The sequence below is a fragment of the Pelodiscus sinensis genome, chromosome 32 (assembly GCF_049634645.1).
Source record: "Pelodiscus sinensis isolate JC-2024 chromosome 32, ASM4963464v1, whole genome shotgun sequence".
In the NCBI taxonomy this organism is placed as follows: Eukaryota; Metazoa; Chordata; order Testudines; family Trionychidae; genus Pelodiscus; species Pelodiscus sinensis.
Window position 1 is genome coordinate 11,268,383 of NC_134742.1, and position 27,935 is coordinate 11,296,317.

At 57.0% G+C, this 27,935-nt stretch overlaps 2 protein-coding genes across 2 annotated transcripts; both read left to right on the forward strand.

Annotated features, from left to right (window-relative positions):
• The first annotated feature begins 361 nt into the window (after positions 1 to 361).
• Positions 362 to 27,627, forward strand: LOC102447613 (acetylcholinesterase-like). The gene is made up of 4 exons (XM_075913989.1): positions 362 to 425; positions 18,052 to 19,560; positions 22,859 to 23,031; positions 27,231 to 27,627. Exons 2-3 carry the CDS (start codon positions 18,059 to 18,061, stop codon positions 23,028 to 23,030), a joined length of 1,674 nt encoding a protein of 557 aa, XP_075770104.1. The 5' UTR covers positions 362 to 425; positions 18,052 to 18,058; the 3' UTR covers position 23,031; positions 27,231 to 27,627.
• LOC142823267 (acetylcholinesterase-like) lies at positions 2,981 to 7,824 on the forward strand. The gene is made up of 3 exons (XM_075914137.1): positions 2,981 to 4,479; positions 6,764 to 6,930; positions 7,638 to 7,824. Exons 1-3 carry the CDS (start codon positions 2,981 to 2,983, stop codon positions 7,670 to 7,672), a joined length of 1,701 nt encoding a protein of 566 aa, XP_075770252.1. The 3' UTR covers positions 7,673 to 7,824.
• Positions 27,628 to 27,935: the final 308 nt, after the last annotated feature.

A 27,935-nucleotide genomic window follows, 5' to 3' on the forward strand; every position in this document is an offset into this window, starting at 1 on the left:
GATCTCGCCTGGAGCCGGTCTCACCGCTGCCAGAGTCCTGCTTGGCCTGACCCCCCTGCGGCGATGGGATAGTCACGCCTGAGCCCCGTGGACCGGGGTGGGCTGGCCGTGGGACCCCCGCCCAGCTGGGGCTGAAACAGCAGCGAAAGCCACAGGGCTCTGTTCAAGGTATAGAATCCATCGTCTCGGTGGCCCCGCCCACGTGCTGTTTACAATCTCCTAGGTCTGTTTCCAAACCCCTTGGCCCCGGCCCAACGGTGCCATCCGGCTGGCCCACGTCCCCCTCCCCCTGTGCGTGCAGAGCCGGCCTGAGCATAAATACGCCCTGGGTGCCTGTTCCCAGCATCTCAGGCAACCCGCCCGCTCCAGCGCCAGCTGATCTCCCCGAAACCCTGCAAGAGCAGCGACTGCAGCCAGAGAAGCCGGTGAGTCTGCGTTGCCTGGCTCCCCCCACCCCACCACATGCCCAGCTTCAGCACGGTGGGGCAGGGGCAGAGAGCCTGAGTGGGTGTCTTATAGGGCCACAGAAACGGACTTGGGAATCTCTGGCAACTGCCCCTTCGGCAGACGCCACTCCCAGAACTGGGGACAGAACCCGGCAGTCCTTGCTGCAAGCCCTCTGTGCCCTAACCACTACGCCCCACTGCCAAGGAGAAAAACAAGGAGCTTTGGTTCCGCTCCAACACACTAGACTCCCCTCCCCTTCCTGAGTTAGAAAAGAGCCCAGGGGACCCGACTCCTAGCTCCACTGCTCAAACCCATTCGACCCCATTCTCCTCCCAGAGCCATGGACAGAACCCAGGAGTCCTGACTCCCGTCCCTCCTTGCTCTGTCCACTAGCCCTCACTGCCCTCCCCAGAGATGGGGACGGAAACCAGGACTTCTGGCTCCCAGTCCCCACTGCTCAAACCCACTAGACCCCGCTCCGCTCCCAGAGCTGGGGAGAAGGAATTCATCGCCCCCATTCCCGTGGAGTGCTTTCCCGTGGCTATGCGGTGGAATCCCGTTAAACACACCCCTGTGCCTAATTTCTGCCTCCTCCGGGCACCCAACGGTGATCCGAGCCCCGCCCGCGAGCCAGATCTCACGCCTGGAGCGACGATTTTCTCCAGGCACTTTTGAAATGGATTTCACGGCAGAGGTGCAGGGGGAATAAAAACCAAACAAAATGCCCTGAACAGACACTAACAGAGGGAGCGGTCAGGTAGACATGGGGAAGGAATGTGAGATCACCCTCCACCCTCCGGTCCTCCCGCTCACCCCATAGCAGCTGCTGGGCCCAGCTACCCCAGCCCCGGCGCTGCAACCTGGCAGGCGCGGCCACTGTAGATGGAGACAGAAGGGTCAGGTGGGCTGAAGCTGAGTGGCTGGGCCACAGTGCCACTTGGTTTGGGGCCTTCTGTGGACGTTCATCAAATTCATCATTTCCGTCACCTCCCTGGCACAACCGTAGACCTGAGTGACTATGTAAAGCCACAGCCCTGGTCCAGCAACTCCCACCCAGCAGTGTCTCAGCAACACAACAGCTACAGCCTGGCTCCTACCAGCCTGGGTTGTTACTTACAGGGTGACCCCAGCACACGCCCGGTCTTGGATTCTCTCCAGCCTTCTCCAACACAACATCGTGTGCCTAAAGTGTCCGTCTGCCGTGTACATTGGACAAACTTCTCAGACACTTTGCCAAAGAATCAATGCGCACAAAACAGACATCAGACTCTCACGGAGAGAAAGCTGTTGCTTGTCATTTCAGCCAGACTGACCCTCATCGAGATAGACAAGCAAGTGGGGAACCCTGAGAACTGTCTGTCCGGGGTTGGGGGTAGGGTCCCTTTAAGCACGGAGCTCAGTTAGCCTCAGGCAGCAGCCCCACACACTAAGTCATAACCTGATGCCCTGCCAGCACTGGCTCCGGCCAGCCTCAACTTCAGTTCAGGGTCCACTCAGTATGGACGTGCTATTTCCACAAAATAGCAAAAATAGTTTTTGTGTCTAGATGTGTTATTTCAAATTAGTTAATTCGAAATAGCGCTGTAGTGTAGACATACCCTAACTTACTTTGATTTGTCTGTTTTCAATTGCAACCACTTACATCTAACTTTTTATACTTAATAAAAACACTTTTGTTTATTGTGAAGCCCAGTGCGAATAATTGTTCTCTGGGGGAGCAACCACTGTGCATCTCTCTCTTTCACTGACAAAGAAGACGGACTTCATGAACTTTGTGCAAAACTTTTACACGAGGGGCATGTTTACACCACAGTTTTTCCGGAAAAACTACACTAACGTCCACACTGCAATTGTGTTCTTTTCACAGAAAGTCGAAAGAACGCAGGGGTTTTTCCATCAGCGGTAAACCTCTTTCTACGAGGAAAAAGCCTTTTTCCAAAAGAGCTCTTTTGGAAAACGGCGTGTGTGGACAGGGAAAAGGGTTTGGTTTTTTTAAAGAAGAGGCCCCCAGGAAAAAGCACAGGTGCCCTACTGGCCACTCCGTCCACAGCAATCAGAACTTAAATGCCTGCAGTCTAGACATAGCGGCTATGTCTAGGCTGGCCAGTTTTTCTGGAAAATCAGCCTCTTTTCTGGAAAAACTTGCCAGCTGTCTACACCGGCCGCTTCAATTTCCGCAAAAGCACTGACTTCCTACTGTAAGAAATCAGTGCTTCTTGCGGAAATACTATGCTGCTCCCATTCGGGCAAAAGTCCCATGCCTCTGTCCGGCCCTCGCCCAGCCTCTCCACCACTCTAGCCCTCCCCTGAGCGGGGGTCTTGGTGGAGGCCAATTCGGAAGCTCAGCAGGGAGGCAGAGCGCGAGGGGCGCAGACCGAGGGGCTGTGTTTCCGAACAAGTCTGATATAAGGAGCTCTCACCTGCAGCCTGAATTCAGGTGGCTAGATCCGGTGGGAGCCAGCGCCCCCTTAATGGGAAAGGCCCCAGATCCCATCCCCTGGAACTCACTCTGAGGTTTTCTCTTCCAGCTCCCATGATGCCGGGACTCCTCCCCGCACTCCCCTGCCTGCTCCTTCTCTCCTTGCTGGGCCCCAGCGCCGGCTCCGACGACGACGGCACCGTGGTGCTCACCACCAGCGGCCCCATCCGCGGCAAGCGCCTCCCGGCCGGCTCCGCCATGGTCACGGCCTTCCTGGGGGTCCCCTACGCCCAGCCCCCCGTGGGGCCCTTGCGCTTCCAGAAGCCGCTTCCCCACCAGCCTTGGAGCGACGTCTTGGAGGCCACCAGCTTCGGCCACGCCTGCCCCCAGCCTCCGCTCACTGATTCTCCTCAGGCTGAGATATACACACCCAAAACGCCGCAGTCCGAGGACTGTCTCTTCCTCAACCTCTGGGTGCCCTACCCGCAGCCCAACGGGACGGCCCCCGTCTTCGTCTGGATCCACGGTGGGGGGTTCTACATGGGCGCAGCCTCCCTTGACATCTATGACGGGCGCTTCTTCGCCACCACCGAGAACGTGATTATAGCCTCCATTAACTACCGGCTGGGGGCACTGGGCTTCCTGGCTCTGCCCCCAGCCGCCCCGGGGAACGCCGGCCTGTGGGACCAGCGCCTGGCACTGCGCTGGCTACGGGACAATGTGGCCGCCTTCGGAGGAGACCCAGAACACGTGGTGATTAATGGCCAGGACTCTGGGGCTGCATCGGTCGGTTTCCACCTCCTCTCCCCAGGGAGCCAGTCCCTCTTCGCCCGTGCCGCGCTGCTGAGCGGAGCACCAAACGCGCCAGGGACGTGGGTTTCCCTCGAGGAGTCGCAGGAGAGAGGACAGAGGCTGGCCCAGCTGATGGGCTGTTCCGCTGGGGACAGCACTGCCCTGGTGGGCTGCCTGCAGGAGAAGGATGCAGGAGAGTTCCTCAAATACCAGTTCTCCGTCTTCAGCCACAAACAGCTGCCAAAGCTGCCCTTTGTGCCAACCCCGGATGGGGATTTTCTCCCTGATACACCCCCCCGGCTCCTGCGGGCCCAGCACGGCCCAGCTAAAAGTATCGCAATTGGTTTCAATGCCAACGACGGCTCCTACTCCTTATACCATATCGATCGCGCTTTCGACCCGGACGACGCCAGCTCCATCGGCTGGGACGAGCTGCTGCAGGTGGTGCGGCTGTTAGTGCCACGCGCACCTGAAGGCACCGTCCAGGCCATAGCACAGTGGTACAGCCTGGAGGGGAAACAGGAGGGCGTGGCACGGTACCGCTGGGCCATGGATCAAATTATGGGTGACTATGTCGTGGTGTGCCCGGTGCTGGAGATGGCCAGGCTGGAGGCGATGGCTGGAAATCCCGTGTTCACGTACTACTTCGCTCACCGCACCAGCGGCTTGCCCACACCTGAATGGACTGGAGTGGCACACGGCTCGGAGGTGCCCTACGGTTTTGGAACCCTGGCGTCCATGGTAGGAGCCAACTACACAGCGGCCGAGGCGATGCTGAGCCGGCAGGTGATGCGGTACAGTGTGGTGTTTGCCCGGAGCGGGTAAGAGAGTCCCCCTCCAGTCTTCTCCCCCTGAGCCAACCGCGAGAGCTGCTGTAACCTTTTGGACAAGCGTCCACCAACATCCAGGAAAGCCCGGCTCCCTGCCCGGTCAAAGCAGGGGCCTCTTAGAAAAGTCGTTGAGCTGTTAAGTTGAAGCCCTTAGCCTAGAGCTAAACTCATGGCCACGGATTGGGATGCTCCTCCACAGACCACCGCAAGCATCTTTGCTGCAGGCAAGGTCTTTCCTAGGTGAAAGCCTTCAGGCTCAGGGCAGCCCTTGGACTCTGTCTTTAGAATCCATGGGAAATGGCAGCCATCTTCCTTGAGGGCAGGCTGTGGCTTCTGGGGAGCAGTGACAGGTGGCAGCCATCTTCCTTGAGGGCAGGCTGTGGCTTCTGGGGAGCAGTGACAGGTGGCGGCCATCTTCCTTGAGGGCAGGCTGTGGCTTCTGGGGAACAGTGACAGGTGGCGGCCATCTTCCTTGAGGGCAGGCTGTGGCTTCTGGGGAACAGTGACAGGTGGCGGCCATCTTCCTTGAGGGCAGGCTGTGGCTTCTGGGGAACAGTGACAGGTGGCGGCCATCTTCCTTGAGGGCAGGCTGTGGCTTCTGGGGAACAGTGACAGGTGGCAGCCATCTTCCTTGAGGGCAGGCTGTGGCTTCTGGGGAACAGTGACAGGTGGTGGCCATCTTCCTTGAGGGCAGGCTGTGGCTTCTGGGGAACAGTGACAGGTGGCGGCCATCTTCCTTGAGGGCAGGCTGTGGCTTCTGGGGAACAGTGACAGGTGGCAGCCATCTTCCTTGAGGGCAGGCTGTGGCTTCTGGGGAACAGTGACAGGTGGCGGCCATCTTCCTTGAGGGCAGGCTGTGGCTTCTGGGGAACAGTGACAGGTGGCAGCCATCTTCCTTGAGGGCAGGCTGTGGCTTCTGGGGAACAGTGACAGGTGGCGGCCATCTTCCTTGAGGGCAGGCTGTGGCTTCTGGGGAACAGTGACAGGTGGCAGCCATCTTCCTTGAGGGCAGGCTGTGGCTTCTGGGGAACAGTGACAGGTGGCGGCCATCTTCCTTGAGGGCAGGCTGTGGCTTCTGGGGAACAGTGACAGGTGGCAGCCATCTTCCTTGAGGGCAGGCTGTGGCTTCTGGGGAACAGTGACAGGTGGTGGCCATCTTCCTTGAGGGCAGGCTGTGGCTTCTGGGGAACAGTGACAGGTGGCGGCCATCTTTCCTCAGGACAGCGTGGCATAGAGGCAAACGGCAGCCGCCCCAGGGCAGCGTGTGGCTTCAGTCTCGTTGAGCACCGTGGGCGATGGTGGCCATTTTGGGTGAGGGCAGCAGCTGACCTCATCCTAGTTGAAAGGACAAGTGAGAGAGTCCATCTTAAGTGAGGGCAAAAGGTGGCTTGAGACTTGCTTCCAGTTCAGATCCTCCTGTTTGGGCTCCCAAGTTCCTTGGCATCCCCCTGTCGTTTCTTGTCCCCCACCCCACCACACGCACATATATGGTGCTGCTCCCCATGCAGCCCAGTTCCTACGTCTGTGAGCACGATGGATGCCCAGTTTGCCTGGGGGAAGTCTGGCTTCAGCCCCATTGGAAACAATGGAAAATAGTGGCCATCTTCAGTAAGGGAAGAGTCTCTTTCCAAAGGGCCATAGGCCAATGGCAGCCATCATAACTAAGGGCAGCCTATGGCTTCAGTCTCAGGGAGATCAGTGGAACGTAAGAACATAAGAACGGCCATACTGGGTCAGACCAAAGGTCCATCTAGCCCAGTAGCCTGTCTGCCGACAGTGGCCAGCACCAAGTGCCCCGGAGGAGGTGGGCCAAAGACAAAGATCAAGCTATTGTCTCGTGCCATCTATCTCCAGCCTCTGACAAACAGAGGCCAGGGACACCATTGCTAATAGCCTTTTATGGACCTAACTTCCATGAATTAATCTAGCTTCTCTTTAAACTGTTATAGTCCTAGCCTCTACTGCCTCCTCTGGCAAGGAGTTCCACAGGTTGACTATGCGCTGTGTGAAGAAGAACTTTCGCTTATTAGTTTTAAACAATAAAGACAGTGGCCATGTTTATAAGGGGCAACCTGTAGCCTTCGGCCCATAGGAAAAGACCGGGTGGCAGCAGACATTTTAACTGAGGGCAGACTGTGGCTTCACCCTCAATTGGAACAGCACAGGGTGGCAGCCATTTTGGAAAGGGGTCAAACTTTTCAAGCTGGCTCCCATGTTCTCGTCCCTACCAACTTTTGGTGCCAACCACAGCGGGGTGTGTTCATTTTCCGTGCAGGAAACCCATGACGGGGGAAGGCGGCACAAAGCGGTGGCCCAGCTACGACCCGACAAAGCAGAACTTTGAGCATATCGGCCTCAAGCCGCCCCTAGCTGAGACGGCGCCGCACGCCTCGCGCTGTGCGTTCTGGGCCGCGCTGCTCTCGGAGAAACCAAGCGTTGCAGGTGAGCCGTAGCGGGGTGAAAGGGCGGCAGCCCTACGGGTCCCATGTCTCTCCAACCCCTCTGAGCCAACCTATCCCCCAAGCCTGGGGCTGGATTGGAGATGGTGTCCCTCCTTCTGGCCTCCTAAACATGCCCCGTTCTCCTGCCATGGGGAGCTCCCACATCCCCTAAGAGCTCTGGAACCCGCCTGCTATGGGGCAGCCCCACGTTCCGCCCCATCTTCACTTGCTCAGCTCCTCTGAATGATCGTGGTGTTACCTCTCCAGGGTCATCCCACCTCCACCCCCCTTTCTGGGGAGGAGGCGTGAGCTCAGGGACAGGGACCCCCAGTGGGGCGCATGGGGATCAAGGGATGGTTCCAAGGCCACTGGTGGCTGAGGGGGTGGGGCTCCCCATGTCGCGGAAAATAAAGGAGGTGAGGGAGGAGTGAAATGCAGCTAGCTCTGGGGAGAGCTGCCGGGACCGAAGGAGAATCCAGTAGCTGCTGGGATGCCTGTGTGCCAGGAGGGGGGAGCACTGACTGGGGGGGGGAAGAGCCCTCTTCTGAGGCCCCCTTGCTGTGCGCAGGGGTCAGCACCCCATATGGAATCCTGAAACCTCAGGTTTCCGCTGCAGGTCTCTCTGCCCGTCGGCAAGCAGGGCCAAACCCTGCCTAGTCTGACTTCACTCCCCACTGGCATTAACCCCACTCACTGTGTGTCCTGCAGGTGTGGGCTCCGGGGAGTTGGGAATAAAGAGCTGAGCAATCCCAGTCCCTGCAGAGAAGAGCCTCCAGTTCCTGTTAGCGCCTGCTGAATCATTAACGAAGATCCTGCTAATTAACCTGCTGGGGGTCCGTGGCCTGACCCTCCCTCTGCGATTCCTCCATCCCCGGTGCATTAAAGCGTGTTCAGTCTGGAGGCAGAGCCCTGGTTTGTGCAGTTCATTAAAGTGGCTCCTGAGCAGGGGGGACAGAGTATGTGCATGCGTGTGTGTGTATGTGAGCACACCTCTGTGCATGTGTGAGCACAACTCTGTGCATCTGTGTGTGTGAGAGAACACCTCCATGCATATGTGTGTGCGCATGTGTGAGCACACATCTGTGTGTGTGTGTACATGTGTGAGCACACCTCTGTGTGTGTGTGCCTGTGCGAGAACACCTCCATGCATGTGGGTACATGTGTGAGCACACCTCCGTGCATGTATGTGGGTGTCTATAAAATCATGACGGGGGTGGAAAAAGTGAATCAGGAAAAGTTACTTAATTATTCCCACAATATAAGAACTAGGGGTCACCAAATAAAATGAATAGGCAGCAGGTCTAAACCAAACAAAAGGAAGTTTTTCGTCACTCAGCGCACAGTCAACCTGTGGAACTCCTTGCCAGAGGATGTTGTGAAGATCAGGATTTTCACAAGGTTCAACAAAGAGCTAGATACATTCATGGAGGTTAGGTCCATCAATACTTATTATCCAGGATGGGCAGGAATGGTGCCCCGAGCCTCTGTTTGTCAGAAACTGGGAATGGGCAACAAGAGAGGGATCGCTTGATGATTCCGATTTGTCCACTCACTCTGGAGCACCTGGCACTGGCCGCTGTTGGACGCCAGGACACTGGGCTCAATCAGGGTTTCCCAGCCTGTGGGTCGAGACCCAAATATGCGTCATCATTACATTTCAAAAGGGTCACCAGGTGTCTCCCCATGTGGCCTTTACGGAGCCATTCACACATTTTTTGAATTGCCCTGGGTCAGCAAGTCTTCTTGAATTGTCAAAATAGGTCCCTGTCTGGAAAACGTTGGGAACCGCTGGGCTACATGGACCTTTGCTCTGACTTAGTCTGACCATTCTTGTGTTCTTATGTTCCAGTATCCCCGAGCATTTCTCTCATTGGGGAGGGATGAACCAGCCTGTTGGCTAAATACCCCTCTGTAAATTCCATTCCGCCTGTTCCCCAAAAATCCACTTCTGCTTTATTTGAAGCCAGTCACTTCCTGGCACCCAGCTGCCCCACCCCAGAGGTGGCTGCCTTTAGCGCTGGGCAAAGGAATTGGAACAGTCTCTTCTGCAGCTGTTGTCGATGGCCCCACCCCAGAGGTGGCTGCAATTCAGGGCCCACGGCCCTTTGGGTGAAGATTCTGGCAAGAGGATTTTTATTATTAACATTCACGGGCCGACTGTTCAGAAGCCGGAGTCCCAAGTCAGGGGACTACCAGCCGAAGTCCTGCCTGCCCTTTGGTGAAGACTAGGACTTTCACAGGGTTCAAAATAGAGCTAGGTAAGTTCAGGGAGGTTAGGCCCAGCAATGCTATTAGCAGGGCTCGCCAGCCGCGTGGAACCACACGCTGCCCGGCCTCGCCAGGCTAAAATCAACTCGCCACGGGCAAGTAGATTCCCTTAATTGTCGAGTCCTGGCTTTTAGCCGGGATGGGTAGGAATGGTGTCCCTAGCCTCTGTTTCTCTGGGAATGGGTGACCGGGGAGGAGTCACGTGAGGATTCCCTGTTGTGACCGGGGTGGGTAAAAGGACCCAGGGGTTCATTCAGCCCACGGCGGCCCCGCCGGTCCCCCACCCCCGAGCCAATTAGAGTCTGGGGGCCGGGGAGCGCACACAGCTTCCTCCCGCCCTATGAGCCGCACGCAGCGCTGATTACAGAGCACTGATTGGCCTGGGGGCGGGGAAGCTGTGCAAAGTTTCCTCCCCCCCCCCCAAACACACACACCCTGCAAGGAGCGCACAGCACATACACCCGCAGAGGGTGGGAGCAGGGCAAGGGAAACTTTGCACAGCTCCCCTGCCCCCAGGCCAGTCAGGGTTTTGGGCGGGGGAAGCACGTGCCGTCTCCCCCGCCCTGCGTGGCACTTGGAAGGGCTGCATGCTCCTCGCAGGGTGGGGTAGGGTAGACCTTGGCCACAGTGCCTCTGCCAGCTCCGAGCCTGCCAGCCCTGACCCAGTGGCCCCGAAACATGAGCCAGCAAGCCACGGGCCCCCCACCGCTCCCCAGGAGCAGTCTGCCAGCTCCCAGGAGCCTGCCAGGGGCTGGAGAAGGCAGGCGCCTTCCTGGTCCAGGGTGGAGATCATGGTTTTATTCAGGTTTGGGGGGGATGACCCCAACGTCCATGATCTCCGCACTAGATGGAGGAAGACGGCCGTCTAGGGCAGGAGAGCTGCCAGCCTGGTCATCAAAGGCCACATGCGACCCCAGGAGCAGGTTTGCATGAAAGTCAAGTTGGTCCAGCGAGACCCCCAACCCTGGGCCCTGAGCTTCCCCTCCCCCTTCTTCCCCTTGCTTCCCCCTTCCGGCTCCCTCCCCCCAGGTTTCCCCCTCCTCTCTCTCACTCTCTCTCTTCCCCTCTCCCCTCTCCTTTTCCCAGTCTCCCCAGAGGTTCCCCCCCCCCCCCGGTTTTGTTCAATAAACCCAGTTTCTATTTTTGAACATGTGTCTTTTATTTGACATCAGGAAGGGGGGCCAGGGAGGGGTAAGTGGAAGGACGTGAGGGAGGAATGGGGTACAAGCCCCCAATGGGGAGGACTGGGGAGTCTCTGAGGGCTCCTCAGGATGGATACTCCCCAGCAGGGCCTTCTGGATCCTGACAGCCCCCCGATAAGCCCCCCCCCCCCCCGGATGGCAGCCTTCAGCAAGTGCAGCCGGGCTGATAGCAACGACCCCACGAGACGCACCAGCGTGCCCACGGGCAGCTCTGACTCCATGTGGCCGAGTGCTGTGGTGTTCCAAGTGTGGGCACTCAGAGCACTCCAAGCCAGGACTGCTTTGCTGTCCCTCATCGAGATAGACAAGCAAGCGGGGAACCCTGAGAACTGTCTGTCTGGGGTGGGAGTAAGGTCCCTTTAAGCATGGTGCTCAGTTAGCCTCAGGCAGCATCCCCACACACTAGGGGTATGTCTACACTACCGCCCTAGTTCGAACTAGGGGGGTAATGTATGCATACCGAACTTGCTAATGAAGCCCGGGATTTGAATTTCCCGGGCTTCATTAGCATAAAGCTGGCGCCGCCATTTTTAAAAGCCGGCTAGTGCGAACCCCGTGCCACGCGGCTACACGCGGCACGGACTACATAGTTCGGATTAGGCTTCCAATCCGAACTATCTGTATGCCTCGTGGAACGAGGTCCTAACCTGCTGCCCTGCCGGCTGGTTCCGGCCAGCCTTAACTTCAGTTCAGGGTCCACTCACTGTGGAGGTGCTATTTCCACGAAATAGCGAAAATAGTTTTTGTGTCTAGATGTGTTATTTCAAATTAGTTAATTCGAAATAGCGCTGTAGTGTAGACATACCCTAACTTACTTTGATCTGTCTGTTTTCAATTGCAACCACTTACATCTAACTTTTTATACTTAATAAAAACACTTCTGTTTATTGTGAAGCCCAGTGTGAATAATTGTTCTCTGGGGGGAGCAACCACTGTGCATCTCTCTCTTTCACTGACAAAGAAGACGGACTTCATGAACTTTGTGCAAAACTTTTACACCAGGGGCATGTTTCTACTGCAGTTTTTCCGGAAAAACTACACTTACGTCCACACTGCAATTATGTTCTTTTCACAGAAAGTCGAAAGAACGCAGGGGTTTTTCCGACAGTGGTAAACCTCTTTCTACGAGGAAGAAGCCTTTTTCCAAAAGAGCGCTTTTGGAAAACGGCGTGTGTGGACGGGGAAGAGGGTTTGTTTTTTTTAAAGAAGAGGCCTCTAGGAAAAAGCACAGGTGCCCTACTGGCCACTCCGTCCACAGCAATCAGAACTTAAATGCCTGCAGTCTAGACATAGCGGCTGTTTCTAGACTGGCCAGTTTTTCCGGAAAAATCAGCCGCTTTTCCGGAAAAATGTGCCAGCTGTCTACACTGGTCGCTTCAATTTCCGCAAAAGCACTGACTTCCTACTGTTTGAAATCAGTGCTTTTTGCGGAAATACTATGCTGCTCCCGTTCAGGCAAAAGTCCCTTTTGTGCAAAACTTTTGCACAAAAGGGCCAGTGTAGACAGCTGAGATTTGTTTTGCGCAAAAAAGCCCCGATCGCAAAAATGGCGATCGGGGCTTTTTTGCGGAAAAGCGCGTCTAGATTGGCCATGGACGCTTTTCCGCAAAAGCGCTTTTGCGGAAAAGCATCCGTGCCAATCTAGACACTCTTTTCCGAAAATGCTTTTCACGGAAAACTTTTCCGTGAAAAGCATTTCCGAAAAATCATGCCAGTGTAGACGTAGCCAGGATAAGACCAATGTATTAGGGGTTTTGGTCCTTTTTTGGGGATGGCTTTCTGGGTACTGAGCCTTTATAGCTGGGCCCTCCCAGAGTTGAACTGGTTCGGCGTCTGTGTTGCTTTTCAGGGGGGTAGTAACCCCAACTCTCTGCCTTGGCTGGGGGGAAGACAGAGTTTCTGGTCCAATAGAACAGAGTGGTGAGTAGCCCTAGAGGGCAGGAGTCAGTGGCGTGGATGGCCCTGCAGGCGGGGGCGCCGATAGCGCGTTCTGCCTGGGGCGCCAGCTGCCGCAGCCCGCCTCGGGCCGCTCCTGCAGCACACACACAACCATGCACAGCTCTCTACTGGATGGAATGGTCGTCAAACACACACACGTTAGTCCTCGAGTAGCTGACTGCCATTGGATAACAGCCCTACTCCCGCTGCCAGCGAACAGAGCTCTCTCTTCAGTCCAAGTGACAGCGATGCTGAAGATCCTGAATTCTCCCCCTCTGGTGACCAGGGCGTGAGGGGGTTGTGTGAAAATGAAGGCGTATAAGGGTGAAAGGATGGGGGTGTCTCCGACTTGCTGGATGACCAGAAAGACGCTGGAGAACGGGCCCGGCTCGGTGGGGTGTGTGTCCCCCGGCACCAAATCGGGATGGTGAATTCCCAACACTGCCGGGTGCTAACAGATGCAGAGAGGGAATCAGAGAGTTGGACGGGGTGGGGGAAGATAGAGAGATGTGGGGAGGGAGAGAGGTGGGAGCCCAACTCTGCAGTCTTCTCCCCTGTGCCTCCTGCAGCGTTGTGGGGTACACACTGCGGCAGAAGCCCCCCTACCCCCAAAGCTGGCCCCGAATGTCTACAGGGCTAAGCTAGGCCAAACCTTTCCCCCAGATCAAAGCAGGGGCCGTGAGGAACAGGGCCCAGGCGATGTTCAGATTCTCTGCATCACTGGCAGATGCTGGGCCAGGCAGAGCTAGCCGGTGTAAATAGCACCCGGGAGGCAGCAGATCCCAGTCCCGAGCCTTGCGATCCCCACAGGGCAGGAATTTCACCCGGGGAAAGGGCCCTGGCTTGTTTGAATCACCAGGAAAACAAACAGGATGGGGAGCGGGGGGGGGGATACATTAAATGAGGCCCAGGGAAAAAATGCACCTGACACCTCCTCACTCCTGACACACAGCCCCCGGCTATCCCCTCCCAGCCCTGCCCCCCCTCTCCCCACAGCTCTGCCAATGTCAGTCCTGACCCCTGGCTATCCCAGCTCGGTGGCGCCCTTCAATCCCAGGCTGCCCCCCGCAGCAGCCCCACTTCCCCTTGCTCCCACCCTACAGCTACCTCTCCACAGATCCAAGTCATGGGTGGCGGGTGACCCCATGGCGTGGGGAGGCAGCCCTACCCCCGCCCCTCCCGTCCGAGTCCAGGCTTCCCCCCCATTCTGCCGCAGTGTGTACTGGGACCTGCTAGCCCCTTCCCAACCTCCTTCCCCCCACACAATGTGGCTGCTGGCTCTTGCCCCCTCCCTGCCCCAGGGTAATGCCCCCAACTTCCCCCCTGGTCCCAGAGCACCAGAGAGCCAGCCAGCAAGCCTGGCACAGGGCTGGGGCCGTGGCCCCCACAGCCCTGACCAGCAAGGCCCTCCCCACAGCCGAACCCACAGCCAGAGGGCCCAAGCGCCCGGAAGAAGGCAGTGCAGCCCACAGTGTACCTGTCCCAGTCTCCGGGGCTCACCCAGCAGCCTGGGGAAGGGGGGCTGGGGGACTCCAGTGGCGTATAGGCGGGGCCAGGTGTGGTAGTTTGGGAAGGAAACGCCTTCCCCTGCCTAGGATACCCGCCACCAACCAAGGCCCGGGTCACATTTTTTGTCCCGCGAGGGCTGGTTCATCCCTGGGCCTCGGGGACCAGCCGGTGACCGCGGCAGGTGACTAGAAAGACGGGAACCCCTCCCTGTGAGAAGCAGCCCGGGGAACCTGGGGCAATTTCAAAGATCCAGGAGGAACAAACATTCCCCCGGCTGTCACTTCCAGAACCAGGATCTCGCCTGGAGCCGGTCTCACCGCTGCCAGAGTCCTGCTTGGCCTGACCCCCCTGCGGCGATGGGATAGTCACGCCTGAGCCCCGTGGACCGGGGTGGGCTGGCCGTGGGACCCCCGCCCAGCTGGGGCTGAAACAGCAGCGAAAGCCACAGGGCTCTGTTCAAGGTATAGAATCCATCGTCTCGGTGGCCCCGCCCACGTGCTGTTTACAATCTCCTAGGTCTGTTTCCAAACCCCTTGGCCCCGGCCCAACGGTGCCATCCGGCTGGCCCACGTCCCCCTCCCCCTGTGCGTGCAGAGCCGGCCTGAGCATAAATACGCCCTGGGTGCCTGTTCCCAGCATCTCAGGCAACCCGCCCGCTCCAGCGCCAGCTGATCTCCCCGAAACCCTGCAAGAGCAGCGACTGCAGCCAGAGAAGCTGGTGAGTCTGCGTTGCCTGGCTCCCCCCCCCCCCCCACATGCCCAGCTTCAGCACGGTGGGGCAGGGGCAGAGAGCCTGAGTGGGTGTCTTATAGGGCCACAGAAACGGACTTGGGAATCTCTGGCAACTGCCCCTTCGGCAGACGCCACTCCCAGAACTGGGGACAGAACCCGGCAGTCCTTGCTGCAAGCCCTCTGTGCCCTAACCACTACGCCCCACTGCCAAGGAGAAAAACAAGGAGCTTTGGTTCCGCTCCAACACACTAGACTCCCCTCCCCTTCCTGAGTTAGAAAAGAGCCCAGGAGACCCGACTCCTAGCTCCACTGCTCAAACCCATTCGACCCCATTCTCCTCCCAGAGCCATGGACAGAACCCAGGAGTCCTGACTCCCGTCCCTCCTTGCTCTGTCCACTAGCCCTCACTGCCCTCCCCAGAGATGGGGACGGAAACCAGGACTTCTGGCTCCCAGTCCCCACTGCTCAAACCCACTAGACCCCGCTCCGCTCCCAGAGCTGGGGAGAAGGAATTCATCGCCCCCATTCCCGTGGAGTGCTTTCCCGTGGCTATGCGGTGGAATCCCGTTAAACACACCCCTGTGCCTAATTTCTGCCTCCTCCGGGCACCCAACGGTGATCCGAGCCCCGCCCGCGAGCCAGATCTCACGCCTGGAGCGACGATTTTCTCCAGGCACTTTTGAAATGGATTTCACGGCAGAGGTGCAGGGGGAATAAAAACCAAACAAAATGCCCTGAACAGACACTAACAGAGGGAGCGGTCAGGTAGACATGGGGAAGGAATGTGAGATCACCCTCCACCCTCCGGTCCTCCCGCTCACCCCATAGCAGCTGCTGGGCCCAGCTACCCCAGCCCCGGCGCTGCAACCTGGCAGGCGCGGCCACTGTAGATGGAGACAGAAGGGTCAGGTGGGCTGAAGCTGAGTGGCTGGGCCACAGTGCCACTTGGTTTGGGGCCTTCTGTGGACGTTCATCAAATTCATCATTTCCGTCACCTCCCTGGCACAACCGTAGACCTGAGTGACTATGTAAAGCCACAGCCCTGGTCCAGCAACTCCCACCCAGCAGTGTCTCAGCAACACAACAGCTACAGCCTGGCTCCTACCAGCCTGGGTTGTTACTTACAGGGTGACCCCAGCACACGCCCGGTCTTGGATTCTGTCCAGCCTTCTCCAACACAACATCGTGTGCCTAAAGTGTCCGTCTGCCGTGTACATTGGACAAACTTCTCAGACACTTTGCCAAAGAATCAGTGCGCACAAAACAGACATCAGACTCTCACGGAGAGAAAGCTGTTGCTTGTCATTTCAGCCAGACTGACCATTCCCTCAATGACCTTAAAACTTGCATATTGCTTCAGAGTGATTTTAACTCCAGACCTCAATGAGAAACTTCAGCATTATCATTCATGCTTCAATTTGACACATTCTATACAGAGGAGGTGGCATAGCTTGATGGTTTGAGCATTGGCCTACTAAACCCAGGGTTGTGAGTTCAATCCTTGTGGAGGCCATTTGGGGCAAAAACTTGTAAGGGGTGACAAGGGACTGGACTCCACTTAATGACCTTTCAAGGTCCCTTCCAGCTCTAGGAGATAGGTAGTCTCCATTAATTTATGTATAGGTCTCAACAAAGATGTTAATTATCTCACCCATTACAAAGATAGCTTCCTCACAGACACTAACCTTCCCTTTCTTACCCCTCCTCTGTTCTTAAATCTGATTTGTCATTTTTATGTGTGTTCACATTTTTTTTTATTATATATCAAAGTGATACACAGTTGTGCCAATTTTCTTCCACTATTTGATCTGAGGAAGCTGTTTTTTGAAGTATAAACAACCCTGTTTTTTGAAGTATAAAAGTGATAGAGATGTAGCTGTGTTAGTCGGGTCTAACTGAAACAAAAGGCAGGACTATGTAGCACTTTAAAGACTAACAAGATGGTTTATTAGGTGATGAGCTTTCATGGGCCAGACCCACTTCCTCAGATCAAATAGTGGAAGAAAATTGACACAACCATAGATACCAAAGGATACAATTAAAAAAAATGAACACATATGAAAAGGACAAATCAAATTTCAGAAGAGAAGGGGAATGGGGGAGGGAAGGTAAATGTCTGTGAGCTAATGATATTAGAGGTGATAATTGGGGTAGCTATCTTTGTAATGGGTATGATAATTAATGTCTTTGTTTAAACTTAGGCGTAAAGTGTCGAATTTAAGCATGAATGTCAGTTCAGAGGAGTCTCTTTCAAGTGTGGTCTTAAAAGGTCTTTGAAGCAGGATGCAGGTAATCAAGTCGTTGAGACAATGTCCTTTCTGGTTGAAATGGCAAGAAACTGTTTTTTCTTTGTGATCCTGTCTGATATCTGTTTTGTGGGCATTGATCCTTTGGTGAAGTGTCTGAGACGTTTGTCCAACTGTTTCAGCTACACCAGACTAACACGGCTACATTTCTATCACTGTTCTTTTATACTTCCGTCACCCTTTCAAATGCATTTACCTGAGCGAGACACCTAGATAAAGTTCTTTGCGACTGAGAGCTAGAAGACATGGAGCTGGGATGCAGGGGGGGGGGACACAGAGATCAAATGCAATTACTTGCTAAGATCAGTCCTGTTTGCTCCAGCCCTTCGTCCGTGCCAAAGACGGGCCAGGTGGCAGCTGATAGCCCATTGGCCTTGATGACACCTGGCTGGGGTGTCACCTTGTCCTGGGTCTGTCAGAAACAGGTTTGCCTCCTCCCCAGGCTTGTCTGGAAAGCACTGGATTTCCTCTCCCGTTCATCACGGGACACAGAACAGAGGCAGCAGCGTGGGTACCAGGCAGGAGCTGGTCCACAAGGGAAACCAATTTAAAAACCAGCTCCCCTCGTGAAGCAGCTGCCTCCCCTGTCCAGGGGAGGGGTTGAGCTTGGTGTGAGCTGGAACAGAGCCGGGCTGCCTGCCCACCTGACTCCTCACACACTTTAAATGCAGAGCCGCAGCAGGGAAAGCTGTGGACCCGTTGCAAGCCAGGACTGAGTCAGGTTGCTGGCCAGCCTGCTAAAAAATGTACCAGCGGGAGGGGCAGAATATGTGTAGTCTATAGCATTCACCAATAAGCTTTTACTTATCAGTTAATTGACTGCACTATTCCATCCCTAGGTCAGACCCAAGGTCCATCTACCCCAGGGTCCTGTCTGCCCACAGTGGCCAATGCCAGGTGCCCCAGAGGGAGGGAACAAAACAGGGAATCATCCCGCGATCCCTCCCCTGTCGCCCATTCCCAGACACACCTTCCAGACCCCATCCCTGCCCTTCCTGGCCAATAAGTGTTGATGGAGAGACCCTCCATGAGTGTATGTAGCCAGAGCAACAGCTCCCTGATGTTTTTGGATACGGCCATATTTACAACATTCATTCCTCTTGCATTAGTTAGCCTGCGTGTGACTGACGCAAATCACTACACAGTTCTGTAACGTTTCCCTTCCAGCCCCGCCATGCCGGGACTCCTCCCCGCGCTCGCCTGCCTGCTCCTCCTCTCCCTGCCGGGCCCCAGCGCCGGCTCTGATGACGACGGCACCGTGGTGCTCACCACCAGTGGCCCCATCCGGGGCAAGCGCCTCCCCGTCGGCTCCAGCTCAGTGACGGCCTTCCTGGGGGTCCCCTATGCCCAGCCCCCCCTGGGGGCCTTGCGCTTCCAGAAGCCGCTTCCCCACCCACCCTGGAGCCATGTCCTGGAGGCCACCGGCTTCGGCCACGCCTGCCCCCAGCCTCCGCTCACCGGTTACCCTGATGCCAAACTGTTCTTCGTGGAAACGCCGCAGTCCGAGGACTGTCTCTTCCTCAACGTGTGGGTGCCCCACCCCCGGCCCCCGGAGCCGGTTCCCGTCCTCGTCTGGATCCACGGCGGGGGGTTTTATATGGGTGCAACCTCTGTGGAGCTTCACAGCGGCCGCTTCCTCGCCGCCACCGAGAACGTGATCGTGGCCTCCATGAACTACCGGCTGGGGGCGCTGGGCTTCCTGTATCTGCCCCCTGCCGCCCCGGGCAACGCCGGCCTGTGGGACCAGCGCCTGGCGCTGCGCTGGCTGCGGAACAACGTGGCCGCCTTCGGGGGGGACCCGGCCCGCGTGATGCTCTTTGGCCAGAGCGCCGGGGCCGCGTCGGTCGGCCTCCACCTCCTCTCCCCAGGGAGCCAGCCCCTCTTCACCCGCGCGGCGCTGCAGAGCGGTGCCGCCACTGGCCCCTGGGCTTGGGTTTCACCCGTGAAGGCCAAGGAGCGAGGCCGGAGGCTGGCCCAGCTGCTGGGCTGCCCTGAGGGCAACGACACGGCCCTAGTGGGCTGCCTGCAGGGCCAGGAACCGGAGGCGTTCCCCAAACACGAGTTCTCTGTCTTGCAATATGGCGATCTGACAGGGATGCCCTTCGCGCCCACGCCGGATGGGGATTTCCTCCTCGACACCCCGCCCCACCTCCTGGAGGCCAGGTACCTCCGGCGTATGCCCATCCTGACCGGCGTCACCGCCAACGAAGGCTCCTACTTGCTCAGCTCCAGCCTTCCCAGCCTCCACCTGGAGAACGCCAGCACCATCGGCCCGGAGCAGTTGATGCAGGTGGCGAGGCTGGTGGTGCCAGGGGCCCCAGAAGAGGCCATCCGGGCCGTGGCGCAACAGTACAGCGAGCAGGGGGCGAATCAGGGTGAGGCCCGGTACCGATGGGCCATGGAACAAATCCTGGGCGACTACTTCATCGTGTGCCCGGTGGCCGAGGTGGCCGGGCAAGCGGCGAAGGCCGGCAGCCCCGTGTACGCCTACTACTTCACCCACCGCAGCAGCACCTTGACTTCCGCTGCCTGGACTGGGGTACCCCACAGCTCCGAGCTGCTCTTCACTCTGGGGTCCCTGGCGTCCAGGGGAGGAGCCAACCGTACGCACACGGAGGCCGAGGCGGGGCTGCGCCGCAGGGTGATGCGGTACTGGGCGACCTTCGCCAGGAGCGGGTAAGGGAATCCCCCAGCATCCTCTTGTGCCCCCGGAGCCAGACTGCAAAAGCTGCTGTCACTCTTCAGCCAGGAAACCACAAGAGCTAGGAACACCCGGTTCAAAGCTCGGGCAAGGAATTGGGTCTCTTTGAAAAGCAGATAATCTGTAAGGTTGAAGCCCCCGACTGAGAGCTAAAATTCCCTCCCCAGGCTGTTGACCCCACAAACACACCTATTCTCATTCCAGGAAAAATGGTGTTTAGTGGGTAGCCAGAGATCTCGAAGCTTGGCCCACCCTTCCACTCACACATTCAGGGGATGTCCATGCTACAGACACTATAACACAATGCTCCCTCTAATTTTTTCCATCCTTGTGGGGAATAAATTTTGTTCTGTGCACCAAGACATGTGCAGATGTGCACCACCAATAGGCACACATGCTGCCAGCTGTGGGCACTGTGGGTGCTCTGCCAATCAGCTGGGGGCACCTGAATCTCCCCTCAGTGGCCTCCCAAACACCCAGCTTACAGGGAATATTGCTACGGCACCCTTGCTAGACCGGGTCCACCCCATAGTACAGACGTGACCTACCTTGAGAGAAGGGGCTTTTCCATCGGTGTCGTAGGGTGGTTGGCAACCTGTGGCCAGGTCCATCGAGGTTCTATGTGTGGCCCATGAGGATAGGGGGGTCTGGGCAGGAGGAGGGGTGCAGGAGAGGGCTGGGCGTGGAGGTTCTGGCTGGGAAGTTGAGTGCAGAAGCAGGCAGGGGTGGGGGGTCTGGGCAGGAGGTGGGGTGCAGGAGAGGGCTGGGCGTGGAGGTTCTGGCTGGGAAGTTGAGTGCAGAAGCAGGCAGGGGTGGAGGGCCTGGGCAGGAGGAGGGGTGCAGGAGAGGGCTGGGCGTGGAGGTTCTGGCTGGGAAGTTGAGTGCAGAAGCAGGCAGGGGTGGGGGGTCTGGGCAGGAGGAGGGGTGCAGGAGAGGGCTGGGCGTAGAGGTTCTGGCTGGGAAGTTGAGTGCAGAAGCAGGCAGGGGTGGGGGGTCTGGGCAGGAGGAGGGGTGCAGGAGAGGGCTGGGCGTAGAGGTTCTGGCTGGGAAGTTGAGTGCAGAAGCAGGCAGGGGTGGGGAGTCTGGGCAGGAGGAGGGGTGCAGGAGAGGGCTGGGCGTAGAGGTTCTGGCTGGGAAGTTGAGTGCAGAAGCAGGCAGGGGTGGGGGCCTGGGCAGGAGGAGGGGTGCAGGAGAGGGCTGGGCGTGGAGGTTCTGGCTGGGAAGTTGAGTGCAGAAGCAGGCAGGGGTGGGGAGTCTGGGCAGGAGGTGGGGTGCAGGAGAGGGCTGGGCGTGGAGGTTCTGGCTGGGAAGTTGAGTGCAGAAGCAGGCAGGGGTGGGGGGCCTGGGCAGGAGGTGGGGTGCAGGAGAGGGCTGGGCGTGGAGGTTCTGGCTGGGAAGTTGAGTGCAGAAGCAGGCAGGGGTGGGGGGCCTGGGCAGGAGGAGGGGTGCAGGAGAGGGCTGGGCGTGGAGGTTCTGGCTGGGAAGTTGAGTGCAGAAGCAGGCAGGGGTGGGGGGCCTGGGCAGGAGGTGGGGTGCAGGAGAGGGCTGGGCGTGGAGGTTCTGGCTGGGAAGTTGAGTGCAGAAGCAGGCAGGGGTGGGGGGCCTGGGCAGGAGGTGGGGTGCAGGAGAGGGCTGGGCGTGGAGGTTCTGGCTGGGAAGTTGAGTGCAGAAGCAGGCAGGGGTGGGGGGCCTGGGCAGGAGGAGGGGTGCAGGAGAGGGCTGGGCGTAGAGGTTCTGGCTGGGAAGTTGAGTGCAGAAGCAGGCAGGGGTGGGGGGTCTGGGCAGGAGGTGGGGTGCAGGAGAGGGCTGGGCGTGGAGGTTCTGGCTGGGAAGTTGAGTGCAGAAGCAGGCAGGGGTGGGGGGTCTGGGCAGGAGGAGGGGTGCAGGAGAGGGCTGGGCGTGGAGGTTCTGGCTGGGAAGTTGAGTGCAGAAGCAGGCAGGGGTGGGGGGTCTGGGCAGGAGGTGGGGTGCAGGAGTGGGCTGGGGGTCCGGGGTCTGGCTGTGATTCTGGCCAATGGGAGCAGCAGGGAAAGCCTCCAGGCAAGCAGTTTCCTGCCCTGCCATTTCTCCAGCTGGGAGGAGGGGAAGGGACAGCATGTGGAGCTGCTTCCTCTCCCCACAAGCTAGAACTGGCCGGCCAGGCTTGGGGTTCCCCCTACAACGGGGGAGCGCCAGTATGGTCTCCTCACTGCGGGGAAGGGGTAAACCCCGTGTCCATGGGCCACTTACAAAACATCTATCAGGAATCCTGCGGCTTCAGTCTCCAGAACAACAAGAGACACCAGCCATCTTTATAAAGGGCAACCTGAGGCATCACCCCGTGTGAGACGGAGCGGCAACAGTGGCCATCTTAACTGAGGGCAGCCTGTGAGGTGAACAGGAGACAGTGGCCATCTTAACTGAGGGCAACCTGGGGCTTCAATTTCCAGGACTAACCATAGCAGCCATCTTTATAAAGGGCAATCTGAGGCATCAACCCGTGTGAGACAGAGCGGCAACGGTAGCCATCTTAACTGAGGGCAGCCTGTGAGGTGAACAGGAGGCAGTGGCCATCTTAACTGAGGGCAACCTGGGGCTTCAATTTCCAGGACTAACCATAGCAGCCATCTTTATAAAGGGCTACCTGAGGCATCAACCCGTGTGAGACAGAGCGGCAACGGTAGCCATCTTAACTGAGGGCAGCCTGTGAGGTGAACAGGAGGCAGTGGCCATCTTAACTGAGGGCAACCTGGGGCTTCAATTTCCAGGACTAAACATAGCAGCCATCTTTATAAAGGGCAACTTGTAGCATCACCCCTAGGGTGTGTCTAGACTACATGGCTACATCGACAGAAACGAGGCTTACAGGATCTGCCGGCAAAGGGTTCTGGGGTCGGCAGATCCCCATCTAGACTGCCACGCTGTGCTGCCAAACAGCTGATCGGCGCAACATGGCGGCCATTTTGATGTAAATGAAGCGGTGATTATTTAAATCGCCGCTTCATTTCCCTTTGCCGAGTAAACTCATCTACATGGCTCTGTCGACGGAGCCGTGTAGTCTAGACACACCCCTAGTGAACAGCCTGGGTGGCAGCAGCCATCTTAACTGAGGGCAGCCTGCAACTTCACTCTCCCTGGGACCAGCAAAGGATGGTAGTCATTTTGGAAAAGGATAAACTGTGGCCCGGCTGACCCCTGGGTCTGGGAGGTCAGACTGCAATGGCAGTACGTTCCTATCTCTGCTCAGGCATGGGATGAATCTCTGTGGGGCATGTTGAATGTCTCTCCCCCCAGGCACCCCACAGAGGCAGGGAACAGCGAGGAGCAGTGGCCCCGCTATGTCCCCAGGAAGGAGAACTTCTTCCACATCGGCATGAAGACTCCCCAGGTCGAGGTGCCATCGCCTGCCCGGCGCTGCCGTTTGTTGGCGTGGCTGCTGAAGAAATCCACAAGGGAGCATCAGTGAGGTGAGAGGAAGGCGGCTGTGGAGGGGAAAGACCCTCTGTTTTGCCCCACACCTCTGAGCCAGCCAGTGTCTGCCCCCTGCCCTCCCGGGGCTGGATTGGAGCTGGTCCCCTGTCCTCCTACCTCCTCTGAGCCAACCGGTCCCCCCTCTGGATCAGAGCCGGCACCCCCAAAAGGGGAAGGACCTCATATACGACTCCCTTCTTCCCCTGGGGACATGACATGCCACTGTAACTTTGCCTGGCAAAGACGGTGTCTTCTCTGATGGCCAAGAGAAGGAGCACATGGGACTGCAGTGGGAAATTTTGGGGGGCCCGTGCACACTTGTGACACAGGCCCCCTCCCACACATATACCACGATTTGCAACCAGAGCCAGTCCCTGGTAAACTGTACCCTCCTCTCCCCATGTGGGGGCCCTGCCTTATACCCCAGGGGCACCTGTTCCAACCCCTGAATTCACACCCACCCAAAAAGCACAATGAACATAAGAGAGGGAAATATTTAGTTACGGCAGGGTGATACGAAGCTGGGAGGGGTTGCAAGTGCTCTGGAGGAGAGGGTCAGACATCAAAATGATCTGGACAAACTGGAGAAATGGACTGAGGTAAGCAGATGCCATTTAATAAGGACAAATACAAAGTGCTCCACTTAGGAAGGAGCAATCCGTTATAGAATGGGAAGTGATTGTCAAGGAAGGAATCTTGCAGAAAGGGATCTCGGGGTCAGCATGGACCACAAGCTAAATATTAATCAACCGTGTAACACTGTTGCAAAAAAAGCAAACAGGATTCTGGGCTGCGTTATCAGGAGTGTGATGAGCAAGACACAAGAAGTCATTCTTCCGCTCTCTGTTGATTCGGTCTCATTAGGAATATTGTGTCCAGTTCTGGGTACCACGTTTCAAGAAAGATGTGGAGAAATTGGAGAAGGTCCAGAGAAGAGCAACGAAAATGATGATAGGCATAGAAAATATGAGCTATGAGGGAAGACTGAAAGAATTAGGCTTGTTTAGTTTAGAAAAGAGCAGACTGAGAGGCTACGTCTAGACTGGCATGATTTTCCGGAAATGTTTTTAACGGAAAAGTTTTTGCGTTAAAAGCATTTGCGGAAAAGAGCATCTAGATTGACAGGGACGCTTTTCCGCAAAAGCACGTTTTGCGGAAAAGCGTCTGTGGCCAATCTAGGCACGCTTTTCTGCAAAAAAGCCCCGATCGCCATTTTCGCGATCGGGGCTATTTTGCGGAAAACAAATCTGAGCTGTCTACACTGGCCCTTTTGCGCAAAAGTTTTGCGCAAAAGGACTTTTGCCTGAACGGGAGCAGCATAGTATTTCCGCAAGAAGCACTGATTTCTTACAGTAGGAAGTCAGTGCTTTTGCGGAAATTCAAGCGGCCAGTGTAGACAGCTGGCAAGTTTTTCCGGAAAAGTGGCTGATTTTCCGGAAAAACTGGCCAGTCTAGACACAGCCAGAGAGTACAGGAGAGCAGTTTTCTAGTGTCTAAAATGGTTTTACATGAAGGAGGGAGAAAAATTGTTCTCTCTGGCCTCTGAGGATAGGACAAGAAGCAAGGGGCTTAAACTGCAGCAAGGGAAGTTTAGGTTGGACATTAGGAAAATCTTCCTGTCAGGATGGTGAAACATTGGAATAAGTTGCCTAGGGAGGTTGTGGAATCTCCATCTCTGGAGATATTTAAGAACAAGCTAGATAGACATCTGTCAGGGATGGTTGACTCTAGATGGTACTTGGTCCTGCCATGAGGGCAGGGGACTGGACTTGATGACCTCTCGAGGTCCCTTCCAGTTCTAGTGTTCTGTGATGCTATGAGAGGAAAAAAACAATAGCGGGGAGGAGAACATAAGAAGAGCGGTAACACAGGGTTGCCTTCAAAACAAGGCCCAGGGTAGCGCAGTCTGAAAGGGCTGACACACAGTGACGCATCTCCAGGGCAAAGTTCCGTGTCAGTGGTGAATTTTGGGTGCTCCCAGTCAGTGGCGGATATAGGGCAGAGCGAGCGGGGCAGCCGCCCCAGGTCCCGCGCTTCAAGAAGCCCCGCACATGTGCTGTGGTGCCACAGCGCATGCGCCGTGTCAAAAGGGGGGGCCCCGCAAAATTATGCTGCCTCGGGCCCCACAAAATCCTCATCCGCCCCTGCTCCGAGTCATCCTCTTCGATGCCAGTGAATTTTCCCCCAGCAAAGTCCTCCAGCGCCCTCTTCTGCCACTCCGCAAAGTCACAGAAAACAATAACCTCCCGATAATAACAGCCTCATTCCACATTCCCAGGGTATGTCTACCCTCCAGAGCTTTTCCACAAAAACAGCCGTTTTACTGGAAAAACAATACTGACATCCACACTGGGATTGCGTTCTTTCGACAGAAAGTCGCAAGAACGGAGGGCTTTTCCGATGGCAGTAAACCTCATTCTGAGGAAGAAGCCTTTCCCCGAAAAAGCTTTTTCGGAAAAAGGTGTGTGTGGATGCGGAAGAGAGTGGTTTTTCGAAAGAAGAGGCCTCCAGGAAAAAGCACAGGTGCCCTGGTGGCCACTCCGCCCACAGTAATCACAGCTGAACTGCAAGAGAGCGTCTTTCGACTGGGTGCTGTCTTTCGAAAAAGCAGATCGCTTTTTCCTTGCACTTTTCCTGTGTAGATGCCCTCTTTCGAAAGAAGTTTTTCCATAAAATCTCATCCGGAAAAAGCTTCTTCCGAAAGAAGCATGCAGTCTAGATGTAGTCCCAGGAAGCACTGCTCGGGATAGCTGGGATACATGGACCAGCCCTGGTTTGTCCTTTCTCGGATGATTCCTTCCTGGCACCATGCTCCGCCTCCTCCTGGCTCCTATCCCAGGACTTCCCCGGTCAGCCGCTTGGTCCCTACCAGGATCCAGTCGGGGTCCCTCTCCCTGGAGTTCCAGACACACCCACCCTGTCGTTCTCCCGTCTCTGCTCCCCTACAACCACCAATAGCACTTCAAACAGCCCTTTCCCCTCACCGGAAAATGATTTTCTCAACACCCTGCACTTGGAACTGCTAGTGAGGGGCCAACCCACCTAATAGACCTCCTGCGCTGCTCCCTGCCCCACAGCACCCCCTAGTGCCTCACCTGGGTCAGCACTGCCTAGAAAGAGACAGCGCCCCCTACTGAAACATCAGTCTACTCCCCTGCCCCACAGCACCCCTAGTGCCTCACCTGGGTCAGCACTGCCTAGAAAGAGACAGCGCCCCCTTCTGAAACATCAGTCTACTCCCCTGCCCCACAGCACCCCTAGTGCCTCACCTGGGTCAGCACTGCCTAGAAAGAGACAGCGCCCCCTACTGAAACATCAGTCTACTCCCCTTCCCCACAGCACCCCCTAGTGCCTCACCTGGGTCAGCACTGCCTAGAAAGAGACAGCGCCCCCTACTGAAACATCAGTCTACTCCCCTTCCCCACAGCACCCCCTAGTGCCTCACCTGGGTCAGCACTGCCTAGAAAGAGACAGCGCCCCCTACTGAAACATCAGTCTACTCCCCTGCCCCACAGCACCCCCTACTGCCTCACCTGGGTCAGCACTGCCTAGAAAGAGACAGCGCCCCCTACTGAAACATCAGTCTACTCCCCTGCCCCACAGCACCCCCTAGTGCCTCACCTGGGTCAGCACTGCCTAGAAAGAGACAGCGCCCCCTACTGAAACATCAGTCTACTCCCCTGCCCCACAGCACCCCCTACTGCCTCACCTGGGTCAGCACTGCCTAGAAAGAGACAGCGCCCCCTACTGAAACATCAGTCTACTCCCCTGCCCCACAGCACCCCCTACTGCCTCACCTGGGTCAGCACTGCCTAGAAAGAGACAGCGCCCCCTACTGAAACATCAGTCTACTCCCCTGCCCCACAGCACCCCCTAGTGCTTCACCTGGGTCAGCACTGCCTAGAAAGAGACAGCGCCCCCTACTGAAACATCAGTCTACTCCACTGCCCCACAGCACCCTCTAGTGGCTCACCCGGGTCAGCATTTCCTAGAAAGAGACAGCGCCCCCTGTTGAACCCTCACCTTGCTCCCTGCCGCACAGCGCCTGGTGCCTCACTGGGGTGAGCGCTGACTGCCAAGGGAAAGCGCCCCCTGCTGAACCCCCATTGCCCAGCACCTAGGTTTTGGCTGCAGATTGAACCAGATCACACCCCGCTCGGGCTCAGCTCCCCACCACTCGCTGTGTGTCTCGCAGGTGCGTGCCCAGGTCACGTGAGGCCCAGGAGACGACGTCCGAAGAGCTGAGCCGTTCCAGCAGCCCGCTCAGGGGGGTGTCCCCCGCAGACAAGAGCTTCCAGGCCCTGGGAGTTCCAGCCGCAGCTGCTGATGTGTTCGTCCTGCCCCTAAACCCCGGGGGAATCCTGGAACTAAACGGCCTCTCCACAGCCTCTCGGCTCATTAAAGCACATTTGGTCTGCAGACACGACCTGCGTGCGGTTGGTGCATTTACTGCTCCTGAACAACGGGGCTTGAGCGCGAACATGTGTGTGCGCTGGGGGCTGGGCGGTCGGTGTTGGGATCACAGAACACAGAGGGAGGTGAGTGGTGCTCTGGGGTTTCAGCAGACATTGGACAAAGTCCAGAGAACACATTCCCTCTCCTTCCCCTCCCCGCCCCAGAGTCAGAAATCGAACCCAGGAGTCCTGATTCCCAGCTTGCTCTGCTCCAACCCTTTAACCCCACTCCCCTCCCCAAACTGGGGACAGAACCCCAGAGTCCTGAGTCCCTCCCCCCTCCCCCACTCTAACCCCTGGACCTCACTCCCCATCTTTGTTGGTGCTCAGTGGCCAGTGAGCAGAGCCGTGCACACTCAGGGAGTCCAGAAAACTGGTTTATTGATGAAGCTTGCAGGCTGTTATATGACACAAGCCGCAGGGACAGGTTTCTGCCCAGCCAGCTG

What these genes read in the sequence shown, in the direction of transcription:
- LOC102447613 (XM_075913989.1), top strand. Translation starts at nt 18,059, where the DNA reads ATGCCGGGACTCCTCCCCGCGCTCGCCTGCCTGCTCCTCCTCTCCCTG. An exon ending in GCGACCTTCGCCAGGAGCGG is followed by an intron (nt 19,561 to 22,858) that starts GTAAGGGAATCC and finishes CTCTCCCCCCAG; the next exon opens with GCACCCCACAGAGGCAGGGA.
- LOC142823267 (XM_075914137.1), top strand. Translation starts at nt 2,981, where the DNA reads ATGATGCCGGGACTCCTCCCCGCACTCCCCTGCCTGCTCCTTCTCTCC. An exon ending in GTGGTGTTTGCCCGGAGCGG is followed by an intron (nt 4,480 to 6,763) that starts GTAAGAGAGTCC and finishes TTTTCCGTGCAG; the next exon opens with GAAACCCATGACGGGGGAAG. An exon ending in GGAGAAACCAAGCGTTGCAG is followed by an intron (nt 6,931 to 7,637) that starts GTGAGCCGTAGC and finishes TGTGTCCTGCAG; the next exon opens with GTGTGGGCTCCGGGGAGTTG.